Source organism: Condylura cristata, unplaced genomic scaffold (genome assembly GCF_000260355.1).
Source record: "Condylura cristata isolate star-nosed mole 26May11 unplaced genomic scaffold, ConCri1.0 scaffold00005, whole genome shotgun sequence".
NCBI classification, from domain to species: domain Eukaryota; kingdom Metazoa; phylum Chordata; class Mammalia; order Eulipotyphla; family Talpidae; genus Condylura; species Condylura cristata.
The window spans coordinates 10,381,215-10,399,045 of record NW_004567106.1 but is presented as its reverse complement, the minus strand read 5'-3'; the positions used below and the strand labels follow the sequence as shown (position 1 = coordinate 10,399,045).

Sequence of the window (17,831 nt, the reverse complement as noted above, 5' to 3'; positions counted from 1 at the left end):
GCTTTATTTAAACAAAATCTTACCTCATTCTTGACTGTATTCTAAAATATTCCCTTCAAGTATTTGTTTGAGAAAATCTTAATAGCAGGAGACACACTAATTACCAAAGCAATCCTTTCCATTTTTCTGGTGGCAATTAACTGCTATAAAGTTCCTTTTTCATAACATGTTGAAGTCTAATTCTATGTAAAAGATACCAACTTCAGCTCCCTATGGCAATGCAGTACAACAAAAATAAAATGCAAACTCTTTATTTCTAATGTGACTGCCAGCATAAAAAGAAACAACTGTAACTAGTTTTAATAAATACATGTATTTATTAATAAATAAATAGAGTAAATGTATTTAACTCAATAGGCCCAAAACATTATTTTAATATGTAATATTTTTATTTTTTCAGTTTTTAATTTAGTATGGCATTTATACCCAATCTAGTACATTTTCACATTTACTGCACATCTCAATTTCAACTAGTTCCTCTTCAAGTTGTTAATACCATATATAGTTAGTGGCTACCATAATATAATAGGGTTGGTGTCTCCAAGTACCATATGTACAAGCTTAATCACTGATTCTTGACAAACTGAACTAACCACTATTACAACCATTTGCCAAGTTATGACTAGTGTTGGTTAGTACAAATTTTTTTTTAACTTTTTAAAAGAGATTTATTTATTTATTCATACAGAACTGGGGCTCAAGCCAGAGATGCAAGGGCGGTGAGAGGCTTCATCAGAGACAGAGCCCGAAGCAGAACAGGCCTAGTGATAAAAGTACACTGCTGAGGGGAGCAGCGGGCGGGTCAGGAGAGGTCTGCCACACCATGTGGTCACCTCTGGACCCGGGATCCAACTCAATTGAAGCGGCTGCAGCCAGCTTGCAATGCTGCATCCTAGCCCATTGCGCCACCAGGGAAGACTGGATTAGTACAAATTTCATGTGATAATTCTCTTACAATATTTTAACTGAGAGAAGTTACAAGAATGGTACAATAGAAACCTCTGTAATCCACTGACCCATTTAAACGTATGATTCACACTGCTATCATCCCTAAACTCTTTACCAAGTATAACCTTGCTAAAGAAAAAAGAATTACTGTTTACATGACTATTTAGTCACCACCATATGCATACATACCACATATTAAACTTAAGGGTTTATATATATATGATAATAATATCTACTGTACAACTTATATAAGGGTTCCCCCATATGTACCTGCAGTATCCTTCAGGGATTCAAATTTTTTTTGAATCAAGGAGTTTTGAGTTAGGGATCACAATTTATTTTTGTTGTTCCTCTTTAGACTCCTTTAATCCAAATTTTCTTTTTATATTTCATGAGTCAAGTATTATAGTATTTTAATATTAAAAGTATCCTTGGAATTTCAACTTCATTAGAACTAATAGCTAGGCTGACTACTGATTCTGTTCTTTTCTTAGTCTTACTAGATTTTTATTTAGGTCCCTTAATGGAATTATTTACAAACTCTGAGAGGGAAAAAATAAAACATAACTTCACAATGGAACATAAAATCATCAACTTTATATATATATCTAGTTTTCTTAACTCCCTGTTAAATTTACAATATTCATACATATTATATTTAAAGTATTTAATCCATATTTAATATAAACCATGTTTTAAAAATATTTATATCAACAATTACAATCTGCTAGACCACCTGGATTATTTTAATAATTCTCTAATTTTTATTACTACTTTAATTTCGATTTTAGTATAGAAACACATTTTACTCAAAATAGAAAACATTAAGATTAGGAAACTGAAATAACGATGGCAAATAAAAAGAGTTTTTAGGCCCTCCCTGGTGGTGCAGTGGGTTAAAGCATAGCACTAAGAAGCTAAATCCAGTTCAGCTTGAGTTCAATCCCTACCCTGGAGGTGACCACATGGTGAGGCAGACCTCTCCTGACCCGGCCGTTGCTCCCCTCAGCAGAGTACTTTGTCAGTCGACCTGTTCTGTTCCCCTCTCTGTGTCTGGTGAATCCTCTTACCGCCTCTGCACCTCTGGCCTGTACCCCAGCTCTGTATGCATAAATAAATAAATCTTTAAAAAAAAAAGTTTTTAGTGGGTATATTTCCTTAAATATCTAAGAATCAATGCCTCAAATAAGCTATAATCCATGATAGTAATGCTTTATTAGTGTAGATCCAGGTAATTTTTAACCACAAAATCCTATAAGAGAATCAGAAAATGTTAATTAATCATAACAAATGATCTGTTAATTTAAAGTATGTCCTTCCAGAGCATGGATTTTTAAAAATTATAATTTAGATGTATTGGGATGTAGTCTAATATGTATTAGAAAGCTAACTTGGCAAATGATTATAGTAGAATGCCAAATTGCCTTCATCTGTTTATGATCCAAGTATTCTTTGAATTCACTGAACTGAGAAACTTAATCTCTATTAATTTTTTGTACAGTTGTTATCACCCTTTAATATGTCAACAATAAATTATGTTTCTCAGTGGCATTATCTTAAAACACTTTTTTCATCAAATTAATTTAGTTTTTATTTGGATATCAGAGTTATTCCCAAGATTCAATATCTAGCTCTACTTAAATGTTAGACAATATACCAAATTTATCCCATTCTGAACAGATATTATAAACTAAGTCAACCATTTTCTTCTCTCCTTGTCCCAGTTCTCTTTTGCTATCTTTGTTATTCTATAATTGTTTGAAATCACTAGTTCTCCTTCAGCTGCAACACAGGAACTTTACTGCTGCCACAAATATATACATACATACATACATACATACATATATAGATATATACATGGCCTTGTGTTTTCAGTAAAAATTATAATTCGGCCCTCCCTGGTGGCGCAGCGGGTTAAAGCACAGCACTGAGAATCTGAAGCCACTTCCTCATGAGTTCAATTCCCGCCTGCAGCCTGCCCCGGAGGAGACCACATGGCGAGCCAGACCTCTCCTGGCCCACCCGCTGCTTCCCTCAGCAGTGTACTTCGTAGATCTGCCTATTCTGCTCCCCACTCTGTCTCTGGTGAAGCCTCTCACCGCCCCTGAGCCTCTGGCCTGTACCCCAGTTCTGTATGCACAAATAAATAAATAAATCTTTAAAAAAAAAAAAAATTATAATTCATCTCTCTGCCTTCCACCTTCAAACAAATTATCCACAAAACTACCAGAAATTCTTTTAAAATAATAGAGATGTAATGAAGAATAATATGATTTTCAAATAGTAATAAATGTATGAAAAACCTGCTATTGTTTACAAGCTTAACAGCAACTATGGAAATTTTAAAATATCTCTTACAGGGCAATATCTTAACTCAGTTGATCAGTGATTGAATTTACAGACATTTGCTTTATAACAGCAAATAAAGCAGTACAGTAGTATGCAAATTAAGAATAAAAATAAATTTCTTAAAATTTAAAAGTATTGTCCAGAAATTAGTATGCGGCTTCACTATAAAAAAACAAGTATGAAAAGTGGATACTAAAAAGCCAGGTTCGTCTTCAAAAAAGTTTTTTTAAGTGTAATGTAACTGAAGGTAGTATTTTTTCTACCTCTATCAAATCCAACGGGTCTTCAGACATGAGAATCCTAAGTTCTTCAAGACATGTAAGTAAAATTACAAAATGACTTGTCCAGATACAGAAAGCACTGGAAACCTTATAAAAAGGGTCCTCTGTTGCAGAAAAGGTAATACTTGAGAAATATGGCACATCATACATCAGTGACAAGCATTAGAGTCTGAGTTTTCTGAGCATGAAGTAAAGTAGTTCAAAGTTTTTTAAAATTTAAGGGTATACAAGAAGTTGGTCAAACTTTCTAAAATATGGTGGAGGGTACAATATAAAATACAATCTAACTTCATTTCTTTTGATAGTACCTTGTGTATTCTAAATCTTTAGAAATTGTCACCTGCAAAGTTTCTTGTTCAATAGTGAAGTGAATTACTATTCTTAGATTATCCGTTGTTTCTATTACATTAAAATTAAAGCAAATAAATAAAAATTTCATCTTCTGTTTAAAAAAATTCATTGTTCTTTTAATATTATATATTCTCAAAGATTCAGGAGAAGAAAGACTGGGTGGTAAATTAAGGTTTCTAAATGGAAGTGAGTGTAAAACACAAAAGAGCTGATTGCTAATAAGAAATATTAAAGTGACATTAATTCTGTATTTCTGTACTTAAATTCAAAATACTTACTGTACTTGCTCCAGAGATATGATAAATCAAAATCACAAGTTGCATCCAGCCTTTCCACTCATCTGTCTGTTCTCTATTTAGTACTTTAGTCTGTATAATAAAACCAAATTCTGTTTAAATTTCAAAATGAAGCTACTATTTAGAGAATACAATAACTGTGTTAAAATTTGTCTTTATGCTACAAAGCTGATGCTTCTGTTAAAGACCTTGGATGAAAAGCAGTTAAAGTGCCATTTTAGTTACTGATAAAAGATAAGTATATATTATTATATATCATGAAATTATAAACTAAATATTTACATTATATGTGTAAAGTATATTAATTTCAAAACTAAGATAAACTAAGGGATTTTAAATATTATCATTTATCTTAACATCAAACTTAAACTATAATCTAAAAGATGGCATTTTACAGTTTTAAGAAAACCTTAAAATTTTAGTTAGAAAAGATCTCAGAATTAGTTCTCTTCAAACTTACAGTGAAAATACAAACTCTTATTAGTGTTTACTTTCCCTGGCATATTCTTATTGAAGGGAAAGAACTAACTAACCATCTTCATATGAGAGCTAATTCTTACAACAGCAGTTAATTCAAGTAAATCACACCTTACAAAAGAAGTTACACAAATATGCTGAACACTGACAGAAACTCTAAATTATTCTAAAATAGAAAATTCAGAATATTGTGAGCAGCACCATGCTATTATGTAGGTTCCAATTTGTGTGAATATGTCTAACTGAAAAGATACATAAAATATGTAAGCAGAGAGGTATTTAGTATATAATTATTTTTATGTATAAAATGTTCAGAATATCTCGTGTTTGAAGACCACTTTCTCTATCTCCATGCAGGCAAAATAACACACATCTTTTTCACAGGTCATTTTCTAACTTTTCAACAAGTTTCATGTGACTCTTTAAATTTGCTTCAAACTGACTTAAAAAATTCACTAAGGGTAGCACATTCCCTCACTAAGTGTAGCAATATTCCCTCAATCTCTCCTATATACATATTTGTATAGTCTGGCACAATAAATGTTTTTATCTCTTTAACTAGTTTGTAATGAGAGAAAAGGATAACATGAACCAAAGAGAAAATGACTCTTACCTCTTTTGTATTTTCATTGTAAAACACTCCCAAAACCAAGATGTAGATAATTGGAATAAAGAAAGTTGAATGTGTATAAAATTTGTTTTCCTTCATAAATAAGTTTGCACGGTCACACATATAGAAATAAGCCATAATCAGGCCAAGTTTGCAGAACGACTGCAAAAGTACTTCTAATGGAGACACAGGGGTATTGATAATATTTTTCTTTTCCTCGCCACTTTCCAAATCAGTACACGGCTTAGTCTTCCGATGAGCATTACGATGTATTATATAAAAAATTAAATATCCAATAATAGATAAAGTGAAAAAACAAGCAGCTAGTTTTTGTATGAGAGTCAGGGGAGGCCGAGGCTGACAACAGGAACCATCTACAGGCTTCAAAATCTTATTGCAATACACGTTCATGAGAATCATTGCACTCTGTGAACAAATCAAGTTATTTGGTTATTATCTTGTCAGTAATGCATTTCACATTAGGTTTTCTCCTGTGAATACTACTAACTTTTCAGCATTAAACCAGAAAGCTTTTTGCTACTATTTCCCAAACACACAAGCAAATAATGGTGTTCCTTCTACTTGTAGTAGCTAATTCAGGGTTTTTCAAACTTCTTTGGCTATAGTCTATAATGTAAAATTGAAAAATTCATTTTACAATGTGATCCAGAGACACATAGGAAACAATACATGCCTTTACCATGTGGAATGCACTCTGACATTTGCTATTCTATTATTTTTTAAATATCTGATTTCCTGGTTGCTAATGAGTCATAACCTTCAGTTAAAAAAATAGTGACAAATGCCAAAGACCAAAGAATTTTAATTACCAGATTCTCAATACAGAAGATACCAGTATCCTTCAGAGTTCCAGTCTTTAGATGTGGGGAAAACAATGTAAAATAACTGCTACTAAAAATTAATTCCTAGCTAACAGTATTTGCACTATGCCATTTATTTGTTTTAAAGCTTATGGACTACTTAGGATTTTATAGCTTTTAGATTTCTAAGGTTAAATATGGCATCTTTAATAGGACTTCATGATAACAAAAATATTCTAGGAAAGCAGTCAAAAACACTCTAGTTGAAAGTACAGTCAAATCAAGTTTTATAAAAATATAATTTAGGCATCTTTGACCTATGATGATTAAATTACTTAAGTCTAAACATTCAAAGTACTCAGCTATTTAGAAAATCTCATCTTTTTAGCCCTGAGAATTCAGAAAAGGTCTATGCCTGCTACTGTTGCAGATACTAATCTGTAAGCTCATCACAAAATTCTTAACAAACTCAGAGGGTTCCTCAAAGCCCCTTAAAATATATGAGGAACCATAAATATGTATGCAAACATTTATTTTTCTAAACAAGAGGGATAGAGTAATTGCTTTTTATAAGATATGCAAAAAGGTTAGGACCACTACTTTCACAAGAAAACAATAATTATTATCTGGTGTACTATGCGAGAAAATTTGTAATTATGTAGTTCTCTTTCATATTCAACTGAAATCTCTTTCACCCATCAATCTGGATTTGTTCAGCAATGATATATATTAGGCTATACATAGGCTGTAAGAAATTTTAACAAAATAATAAAAACTACTCTACATATTAAAAGAATTAATTCTCCACAAAAGCTAATCTTATAAATTTAATGCAAAGAGAATACAAGCAGTAGGTTTCAACATGAGTGTGCGAAGGACTTGTAAGTGTCTTAGGAGATAAGATATATTAAGAGTGAGTAGCATTCAATAAATGAAGTTTCATTATGTCCCTTCCATAACTTTCTTCTTTCTTATTGTATACTCAAACTCCCACTTACACATTTCATTAGATGATGGAAAACAAAATTATTTCTAGATGTTTGCATAGACTATTTGGATCTAAGGTGCTATAAGTGTAATGAAGATTGCAATAGATAATTAGCGTGGCATGGTGACTTACAGCTATAACCATTAGAAATTAGTGTCTACGATAGATAAAAGGATTCTTACAGTTTCTCTACTTGATTCAGGAAGATGTAAGCCATCCAAAGATTCCATGATGGTTTCTTGAGCAATTAATTTGGAAACACTGAACATCTTAACATTTGATTTAGAATTTCTGATGCTACTATTCAAAATACTGACTGCAGCTTCATTGTAGGCATCTATCTTCTCATTAGTGATCATTTTCCTATTTTCACTTAATAGATCTTCATAAACTGGATCTGCACATGAAAGACAATTTTAAAAAACACATTTGAAAAATACCTTTGGAAGGAATTACGACCAGGCAAATTAGCTGACTGTATTTTATACATTCTAATAAAAGTTCAAATAACCCCTGGCACTTAATTAATTTTAAAATTAAGGTGCCCAAGATTTGCAATAGACTGTGACATTCATTTTTTTGTATCAATATTGCCCTCAAATTTAAAGATTTTATCCTTCTTCTCTTTTAGAAACAGTTTCCAGGAAATATTTTTATGTTCTCCTATCTTTTAAGAGTTTAATAGTTTGATGGTAGGGTATAGAAGGTTGTGGGAATTTCAAACTTGAAGATTGTTTAATTAAAATAGCAGCCAAGCCAGTCTTACTTCTGTTATTGCTTAATTTCGCAAACTTTGTTTATACAACTAAGAAGTAATATTACTAAGGAGTGAGGTCTCTTTATACTTATCATAAATCATTTTAATTTTTCTCATTTTAGTTAAGAAAAAGGGTAAGTATGAGTCTGTAAATAAAACAGAACTGTGGAAATGATTATCAGTAACCTTGTTGTCCCTCTCAGCTTGTCATTTACTTGGAAATACTCATTAAGTCTCTGACAATTTGAATTGCTAAAATACCCAAGGCATTTTATATTGTGTTAGGCATTAAGTAATGGACATTCAATAAACTCCTAAAATTACTTGATCTAATGTCAACTTTCTTTTAAAGAATTTCATTACCAAGTGTAAGCTAGATGGTATGAATTTAAATAGATTTTGTCAATTTCAAAGTATATTAATTTCCAGTGAGCTTAATAATATGAATTATAATTTGTTTTCTATATCTTCCAATCACAACAAATATACTTTGCCATAAAAAGTCAGATATAGACATTTCACTTGCCTTATTATTTTTGCAATGTAAAATTAATAACAGATTTCTCTAGTACCAAATCTTCATTTGCCTTTAGAACTTACTCTTTGCTATTCTACACGCAGGCAGCCAAATGAGGTTCTTCAGAGGATACTTTTATTTATTTTTAATTTTTTACTTATTACATTTATTAACCTGTCAGTTCCTTAAGTTCAAAAAGGAAAGCAAATAACTCATATTTATTCTAATTTTGCACACCTTATTTCAATATTTACTCTCCTGAAGCAATAATTTTGCTTCTTCAAACAAGAGACAATAAAAACTCTTGCCACAAAATATATACAAAATGACAGTTTTTCATTATTCATTCCTTACCTTGTAAGACCCAATAAACATCACTTGTCTTTGCCAATTTTTCTAAAAGTGGTGCTATAGAGGTAATGTTCATTTTATATTGTGAAAGCGCTTCACTGCTACCATTGTGAATCTTGATAGACCACTAAGAGGATGTAAAAATTAAGCATTAATTCAGTATTTGTCAGAGAAAAATTAAAGTATATAATCTGTTCTATTGTAACAGGTTATTATTTTGAGATAATTCCTATTTTCATTAAAACATTAGAATAAAATTTGATCAAATTAATGAAACTATGGAAGCAGTTGAAAAAATTTAACAGAAAGTTAGACTTTTGAATGTATAATGTTCATAAAAAGGAATGTTTAATTTTAGCTATAAAATATTATCATTTAACATTAAATTCCAAGCTTCATTCAGATTTTTTCTTAAAATAAATTTTCATTAATTATAAAGAAATAGGAATTAAAATATAAATATAATCATGAATTCCATTTAACATAAATTAACTTTTCTAGCATGTCCTTAAGTATGAAACAAAAATCAAAAGGTAAGGTACAGAATATAGCTTACTGTGGCAGCTCCTGCTACAATCACATGGGGCTTTGCAACAGAATCCTAAAAAAAGAAAAACCTTTATAATAGTGCTATATCAAGCTCAGGGAACTAATACAAGTAACATTACTTAATTTTTTTTCTTTAAGATTTATTATTTATTCATACAGAACTGGGGTACAGGCCAGAGATGCGGAGGGTGAGAGGCTTCACCAGAGACAGAGTGGGGAGCAGAACATGCAGATAGATGAAGTACACTGCTGAGGGGAGCAGCGGGCAGGCCAGGAGATGTCTGCCACACCATGTGGATCTCCTCTGGGGCAGGAGAGAATCGAACTCATGAGGAAGTGGCTTAAGTCTCTCAGTTCTGTGCTTTAACCCGCTGCACCACCAGGGAGGGACACTTAATATTTTTCTTAATTTGAGTCTCTCCTTTTAAATGTGCTTGACTTTTCTAAAGTTCCTTATTGGAACTCTTGTAACAAGATGAACAACCAATGATGTCTCAAACCTTTACATGGTTACATAGTTATTCAGGATGACATGAGGCTTATATGATTAATTTTTTGGTGTTCTTAAAATAAACCCCAAACATTACTGAACTATTACTCTGATTTCTGAGTACATTACTTCGAGTACAGGTCTATTATATTATGTCAACCATTAAAAAGTATTCATGACCACCTACAGGGTACGCAGTTTGGATATAGTCAATGCCCTAAAAAAAAAAGCAGTCTTTTAGGAAAGCTAAATCCAATATGTGTGTAACAAAATAAACTGGCAATTACTATAGACCACAATGTAGAAAAAAACAGTTGTTAGAAAATCTTTACCAGGTGTAAATTGTACTATTAATAATACTATCAACTCTATAGTACTAAGTAACTTAATAAGTTCTTTTCCCAAAATTAGCTCTTTTTTCATAGACTATTGGTAGCCATAAAAAAAGTAGGACGTTACTACAAGTATCTTATACAACAAGAATGCAGAATAGTAGAAAGGTTTATAGAATATCACTGCAGTCTGTTAAGAAGAGACAGAAATTAAGTCTCCTGACTTCTTTGCTAAGTGCCTTTCACAACACAGAATACCTGATGTTACAACCATGCATAGAAGAGACATCTAAAAGTAAGAAATTTAATTAGAAAAACAGTAAGACCATAAAAACTACTGACTCATTTTAAAGGTAACACATGAACCATGACAGAAGAGAAGAAAAATCACAAGTAAATGAATCTATGTCTTTTTAGAAATATTCCTGTTTCCAGTACAATATGCTCCATTTTATATTCTTATTTTATTAAAACTTCCCCTCTCTCTAGATGTCTCCTCTTCTCATTCTCACAGTGGTTATCCTAAATCTTATTTTGTTTATACAAGTCCCTCTTGTTCATACTCCTCATTTTCCATATAAAGTCTAATTCTCAAACTGCATAGAGAAAACAGAATTTATGTGGCCTGTATATTCCTGCCTCCCTGCCTCCATTTTTACAAATTCATACATATACTTACCTAGCCTATCTCCCTCTGACTAGAGGGTAAGGATAATATAGCCCTATTCTTTTAATAGCTAAATCATTTATTCTGTGACCATATCCCTTCACTTTTGACTTCTGTGGCTAGAGGTAGAATTATGTCCTCTAGTGTTCACATTATAAATTTTGTCCTCCTTTCCACTCTCCTTCCTTCCCCCAATCTATAGTTTTTTTTTCTTTAAAGATTTATTTATTTGTGCATACAGAACTGGGGTACAGGCCAGAGGCTTAGGGGCGGCGAGAGGCTTCACCAGAGACAGAGTGGGGAGCAGAACAGGCAGATTGACGAAGTACACTGCTGAGGGGAGCAGCGGGTGCGTCAGGAGAGGTCTGCCACGCCATGTGGAAACCTCCGGGGCAGGCGGGAATCGAACTCATGCGGAAGTGGCTTTAGCTTCTCAGTGCTGTGCTGTAACCTGCTGAGCTACCAGGGAGGGCCCCAATCTACAAAGTTTTAAACCATCTTTATCCTCGAAAAAATGTTCTTTCAACTCAGTCTCACTCTCAAATTCTTCCCCCTCACATCCTTAACAGATTACTAGAAAAGGCATTCTGTCCTCAGCATGCCAATTTCTCATTTATCTCTCATTTATGCTTCCAACCATCATATTTTGATTTGGGCTTCACCAATCATTAAAAGTGCCCTCATGACATTAATGAATTCTAGAATGCCAAGCCCTACAGCTTCATTCTGTTTTATCTAGTTTCTAAATGACACTTCTCACTATCTTCTTCAAAAAATTATTCCTCCTGGGCTCTCCCTAGTGGTGCAACAGGTTAAAGCACTGCATTATGAAGCTCTCTGAAGCCTCTGCTGCTCCAGTTCAATTCCTGGCCAGGGAGTTGACCCATGCGGCATGGCAGACCTTTCCTTACCCACCCCCCGTTGCTCCCTCAGCAGTGTATTTCAATAGATCTGCCTGTTTTGCTCCCCACTCTGTCTCTGGTGAACATTCTCACCTACCACACCTCTGGCCTGTACCCCAGTTCTGTAAGCATAAATAAATAAATCTTTAAAAAAGTTTTTTTCTTCCTGAGTGTTAATATTACAGTCCTTCTTATCCCCTTTCTTCAAGCCCCTTTCACTGCCCCTCTCTACAATTCTTTTGATAGCTCCCTTCTTAAACTCTCTTCCTTCACCTCTGTATTTTCTTCCTATTCAATTTCTTCTGTTCAAGTAACAAATATCTCCTCACTCTGTACCACTTCCCAAATTCATAAAATATTTCCTCATTCCTTATCAAGACTTCTCAAATTAACCTAAGTAGTTCATATTTCTTAATGATTACCATTACCTATAGAATTAAATCTAAATTGCTGGTTTCTTCACAATTTAGCCTAATTTTCTATGGCAACCCCCCCTCATACACACACACGCGCGCACATTATCTCAGCATTCTCATGTTTAAAACTTTCAATGGTTCTTCACTATCTCAAAATAAATTCAACCCACTCTCCTCCTCATTTTTAAGAAATACACCCTACCCTTAAGTGTTTAGAATGAATAAAAAATAGATAGGTAGATCTATTCCTCCTAACTATAGCTTAGGATATTATTTGTAATGTAGTATCTGTTTATCTCATCTCTCATAACTCGCTCCCAAAATTTAACAGACAAAATTAACAACTAAAATCCAACGTAAATAAAGTAGTACTTTACATTCTAGCTCTAGTAACGTAAAAATGATTGGCAATTTCCCAAACAGGCTATATTCTATTCTCAGCATTGTTCCATACGCCATTTCCTTTGCATAGAAAAACCCTCCTTTCTCACTCTAGGTCATCATCTTTACATCACTTTATCTGCAAACTAGTTTTGAGAACTTTAAACACTGTATTTATTGTATATGTCCTTTAATACACTTACACTCGATACTTCCTCCATTTTGGTACCAATCATCACACTACTTCCTTAATTACCTCTATCTACCAATCATCCAGCTCTTTTAAGAGCAGAACTCTACTATATTGATCAGAGTATCAACAGTATCTACTCTAATCCCTAAAATATGTAGGTGATTTATAAATACCTGTTTATTGAAGTAGGTTCCTTTATACTCAACTTTACTATTTGGCTGTACATTATTTTAGTATTAATGATTGTAGCTTTCTAATCCACAACTGTGGAAAAAATTAAGTATTATTTCATCCATATTAAATACAAATAGTTCAGGCTAAGAACACAAGTTTGATTAAAGGACCAAGAAGTGTCTTCAAAAGGAATGTTTTCATGCTGACATGAAGACTCCCATAAAGATTCTAAAGGGGACTTGTGAAAACTTGCCTACTTTTATAGCTAATTTATTTCCAAACACTATGGGTCAAAACATACCATGATCATCTTTTGGGTCACATAGATAATGATAAAAGAAAAGAAAACAAACTATTTAAAAAAAAAAAAAGCCTCCTGAATTTTCTGGACATGGGCTTTAAGTACAAAGTGAAAAAACCTCAAGAGGATGTGCACTGTGCTGGAAAGATGATAAGTGTTTGAATAAACGGAGCTATAGCAGTAACAGAACATTTTAAATCTTTAAAGGGGTATAAACATAATCATCAGGGGTTATGGTAATCACCCTAAGATGTTAACAGTGGAGAAAATGGTTCAATACATTCTCCATTCAATCAAGCGAATAAAATTAGTCCAGTACAGCTTCGTAGCTATCAATAAGGTTGGCATAAAATACAGTGGAGAAGTTAGTGAGTAAGGGAGAGAAAAACAATGGATCATCAGGAGCTTTTAAAAATCTAGTTGTTCAAAACCAAAAAAGCCTTGTTATTTTCAAACACAGACCTCAGTCCACATTTTGATACACTGTTTCATAGAACCATTAACTTCTGGATGCCACAGAAAATCCTAAAAGAGAAATGAAAAAAGAAAAAGTCAAGGAAACATATCTCTTACAGAGTACTTAAAAGAAAACCTCCCCTTCATCTACAATACTTCATCTCCCAGATTAATTTGACAAAGTTTCATAATAGTTCTCCTTATACTCACTTTAGCTTTCTTCTAAATTCTCCACAGTTCAGTCAGAATAAATCTGATCTTGACATATGGATGCTTAAATATTCAAGGACTTTCAACTGTCTTCAGAATAAATTCCAGTGTTCTCAAACCTGCTAAGGTATAGGATTTCTCCAGTGCCTGGACATTCTACCTTTTCTCTTGCCATTTTTCTCCTAGCATTTTTGGTTCCTGTTCAGCTCCTGGAATGTTCTATGTGCTTCTTTGCTAGACTCCCTGCCTCACAGAAGTTTATAGATATAGTTCCTTCTGTCTACAATGCTAGGTAAACTTACACTGAATCTGACTAGTCCCTACTTAGCACTACCGTCTCAGTTAAAATAACACTTCCTCAAGAAAGAAAACTACTTACAATTTCTTGCTCTACACATTCCTCCTAATGCCTCATTTTTTTCCTTTTTCCCGTCTTTATCCTACTTTAATTGTTTGTAGAGAATTATATTTTGTCATCTCTACTGTATTCTCCTACAGTATGTAGGAGAATTCAATACTGTAGGAGAATACACTATCACTGCAAATTGAGAAAATTCACATACTTGTCTTATGGATATTAAGCCTGAACATATATACTGGTTTTAAATTAATGTACAAGATGTAGTACTTCATACACAAAAATCTGAGAACCAGGATTCTATTTATTGCATAAAACAGTACACAAAACATTTATTCAATTACTTTATTATTCTTATCTACTCTCAGTGTAAATGCATGGAAATATATTTAAATATGCACAAAGCACTAGCAGACCTACAAATAAATTAACCAATGAATATAAAAGTTTCAACATTGAAACATTTAGCTAGTACATAAAACTTACTACTTTAATTGCTGCAATTTTGTCTTCAAAAGGAATGTTTTCATGCTGCCATTAAAAAAAAAGGGAGAGAAACAACAGATAAATATTAATGTGCAGATTAATTTTATGTAAATAATGCCCTCTTTAGCTGCATATGTTGACTTATTTATGTACCATATCTCAAATATCTACATTCATCTTGAAGAGGAAAATACCAGCATTGAATATCAAAAAATAAACATTAGTTAAATTGTATGTGCTTTTCAACATCTAAAATGTAGCATAAAAACAAAACTTCAACTACAAAAGAAACAGTAGAGGTAAACTTGGCCATATAAATGATAATTTTGCCAAGCTTGCCAAGATTTCAAATTAGTGCCTAAGGAGAGACATATTGCTTCCCTACTTTTCCTCACAATTTCACATTCCCTACATTTCACTTAGCCAAGGCCACATGACTAACTCTGGCCAGTGTAATGTGACCAGATGTGATGTGGGTCACTTAGGAACTAAATTCCCAAAGCAATTCTCTAATGTCCAGCTTAATCTTAATATGCAGAGTCTGATAAACTGAATATTCTGAATGATACAACTATATAATGGTTAATACTTCAACAGCAGGAATTCCTAAATGACTATATGGAGCAAAGCTTCTTGCCAACATAGATAGCGAGGACATTTGCTAGGTGAAATATTAACATCTAATGCTTGTTGTTGCAACAGCATTTAGCCAACTCTCATCAATAAACCAGTATAAGCACTCCAATTAAAAACAGGAATTCTTTAAAAACTAGAAATCTAGGATAAGGAATAGAAGAAATTAAAAATAAGCTATTGATGTTCCTAAATCAACAATGATGTTCCTAAGTCAATGTTCATTAATTTAATCAGAGAGTGTTCATATTTATATATCCATAAAATAATGTTTGCTTTTATCAACAGTTTAATGTTGGTCCTGCTCAAGCACCCCTAGCCAAAAGAACCCTCTGAACCACTAATTCAATGGAATTTTAAGGTATGTCATATGAAAAAAGTTTCCTTGGTCAAATAAATCTGGAAAATACAAGGTCAAAACACAAAGGAAGTAATGGAGATATTCAAATAAAACTATAAGATATTATTAAAAGAAATAGAAGACACAAAGAAATAGAAAGACATTCCTAGTTCATGGGTTGAAAGAATTAATACTGTCAAAGAGATTATTCTACCCAAAGCAATATACAGATTCAATGAAATTCCTATCAAAGTTTCAATAGCAATCTTCAAAGATATAACAAACATTGATGAAACTAATAAACTTCAAACTACTGCAGGCTACAAAAATCAAAATAGTATGGTACTGAAACAAAAACACATAGATATAAACTCATACCTATAGAGACAGTTAATCTACACTGCAATAACACAAATCACTTAAATAAATGGTGTATAGAAATGGGACAAGTATATGCAAAAGAGTGAACCTAGGTCAGTATCTCACACCATACACAAAATCCAACTTGCTTGGAATCATAATATATATATAAGAAAACACAGGCAAAACACTCCTTGAGATAGGCTACAAAGTCTTGTGGATATTTCTCTAACAGCAAGAAAAATACAAGAAAATATAAACAAAATAGCTACTGCACAGAAAAACCAAATAAGCAAAAAACGAACACACACACACACAAACTGATACTAAAACAAAAAGAAAGCACACTAACAGGAGTATGTATGTGCACACCATACAAGCAATAAGGGGTCAAAAATAAAAGATCTATAAAGAATTCATCCAACAAAATGAAAAAGAAACAGGTAACTCCATCAAAAAAACGGGCAGAAGAATTAAATAGACACTTCTCCAAAGAAGACATACAGGTGGCCAACATGGACATGAAAAAAAAAAAAAATGCTCACATCATTATTTACTGTCAGGGAAATGCAAATGAAAATCACAATGAGATACCATCTCACACCTGTGAGAATGGCCCATATCAAAAAGACCAGAAACAAGCACTGGCAAAGAAGTGGAGAAAAAGGAACTGTCATACTGTTGGTGGGACTGCAGAATAGTCCAGCTCTTAAGGGAAACTGTATGGAGATTTCTCAAAATATTAAAAATGGATTGTATGACCTAGGAATACAAAAATACCAAATTGAAGGGAAACATACACTCCTATGTTAATTACAGCACTATTTATTATAGCCAAGCTATGGAAACAACCTAAGTGCCCATGGACAGATGGGTAGATTAGGAAAATGTGGAATATGTGCACAATGGAATACTATTCAGCTATCAAAAAAAGGAAACATACCATTTGAAACAACATGGGTGGACATAGAGGGGGTTATGATAAACAAAGTTAATCAGAAAGAGAAAAGACAAATACCAGATGGTGTAACTTTTACACTGAATACAGAGAAACCAAAGAGTCTGATAATAGCAAACTCAGAGTTTTTATTTTACATGTAAGTCTAACTTTATCTAGAATAATTCTGTGATGGAATGAAGAAGAGGCCTAGTTTCACTTTCTTCCAGATATATAACCAATTTACCCAATCATCATTAATTGAATATTCCTTCATGTCCTCAAAGATCTTCAATAGCACATTTGACACTTAATAGTCTATACACACACACACACACACACACACATCTATTTTAGAGTTCTTGATTCTTTGTTTAGTTCTATCATTATCATAATGCTTACTTACAAAGAGCTACAGTTAAGTCTTGATACTGTAGAAAAAGTCCCTTCTACCTTTTTCTTCAGAACTGTCATAATTAATCTACACCTCTTCCATATAAAATTCAGAATCAATTAATAATGTTCCACAACAAATCCTCTTATGATTTTATTTGTGTTAAAATGAACCTATAGGTCAATTTGGGAATAACTGAGATATTTACAATATCAGATCTTCTTATTCCAGAATGTAGCATATATTTTCCATTTAACTATATTTTAAATTATCTTCCAATAAAAATGTATGGTTTATTTTACATACTCATTTTGCACATTAGGTTTATTCCTAAAGACTATACCATTTTAGTTACCATTGCCAGTGGTAAATTTTCTATAGATTCTTTGGGATTTTCTATGTAGATAATATATCATATGAAATTCTGCTTCTTTCCGATTATTAATCTTTAAATTATCTTTCTTTGGCTGATAGCCTCTAATATAATGTTGAATAGAAGCAACAGT

At 32.7% G+C, this 17,831-nt stretch overlaps 1 protein-coding gene across 1 annotated transcript in view; it reads right to left on the bottom strand.

Moving 5' to 3' along the window:
* Positions 1 to 14,702, bottom strand: part of CASD1 (CAS1 domain containing 1) — a 29,107-nt gene extending 14,405 nt beyond the window's left edge. Inside the window, exons 1-7 of the mRNA XM_012720710.1 lie at positions 14,662 to 14,702; positions 13,614 to 13,676; positions 9,303 to 9,347; positions 8,750 to 8,873; positions 7,304 to 7,518; positions 5,316 to 5,738; positions 4,208 to 4,297 (exon numbers count right to left, since the gene is read on the bottom strand). Coding sequence (XP_012576164.1) covers positions 4,208 to 4,297; positions 5,316 to 5,738; positions 7,304 to 7,518; positions 8,750 to 8,873; positions 9,303 to 9,347; positions 13,614 to 13,643 — 927 coding nt within the window. The 5' untranslated portion in view covers positions 13,644 to 13,676; positions 14,662 to 14,702. The remainder of the gene's footprint in view (positions 1 to 4,207; positions 4,298 to 5,315; positions 5,739 to 7,303; positions 7,519 to 8,749; positions 8,874 to 9,302; positions 9,348 to 13,613; positions 13,677 to 14,661) is intronic.
* Between the last annotated feature and the right edge of the window lie 3,129 nt (positions 14,703 to 17,831).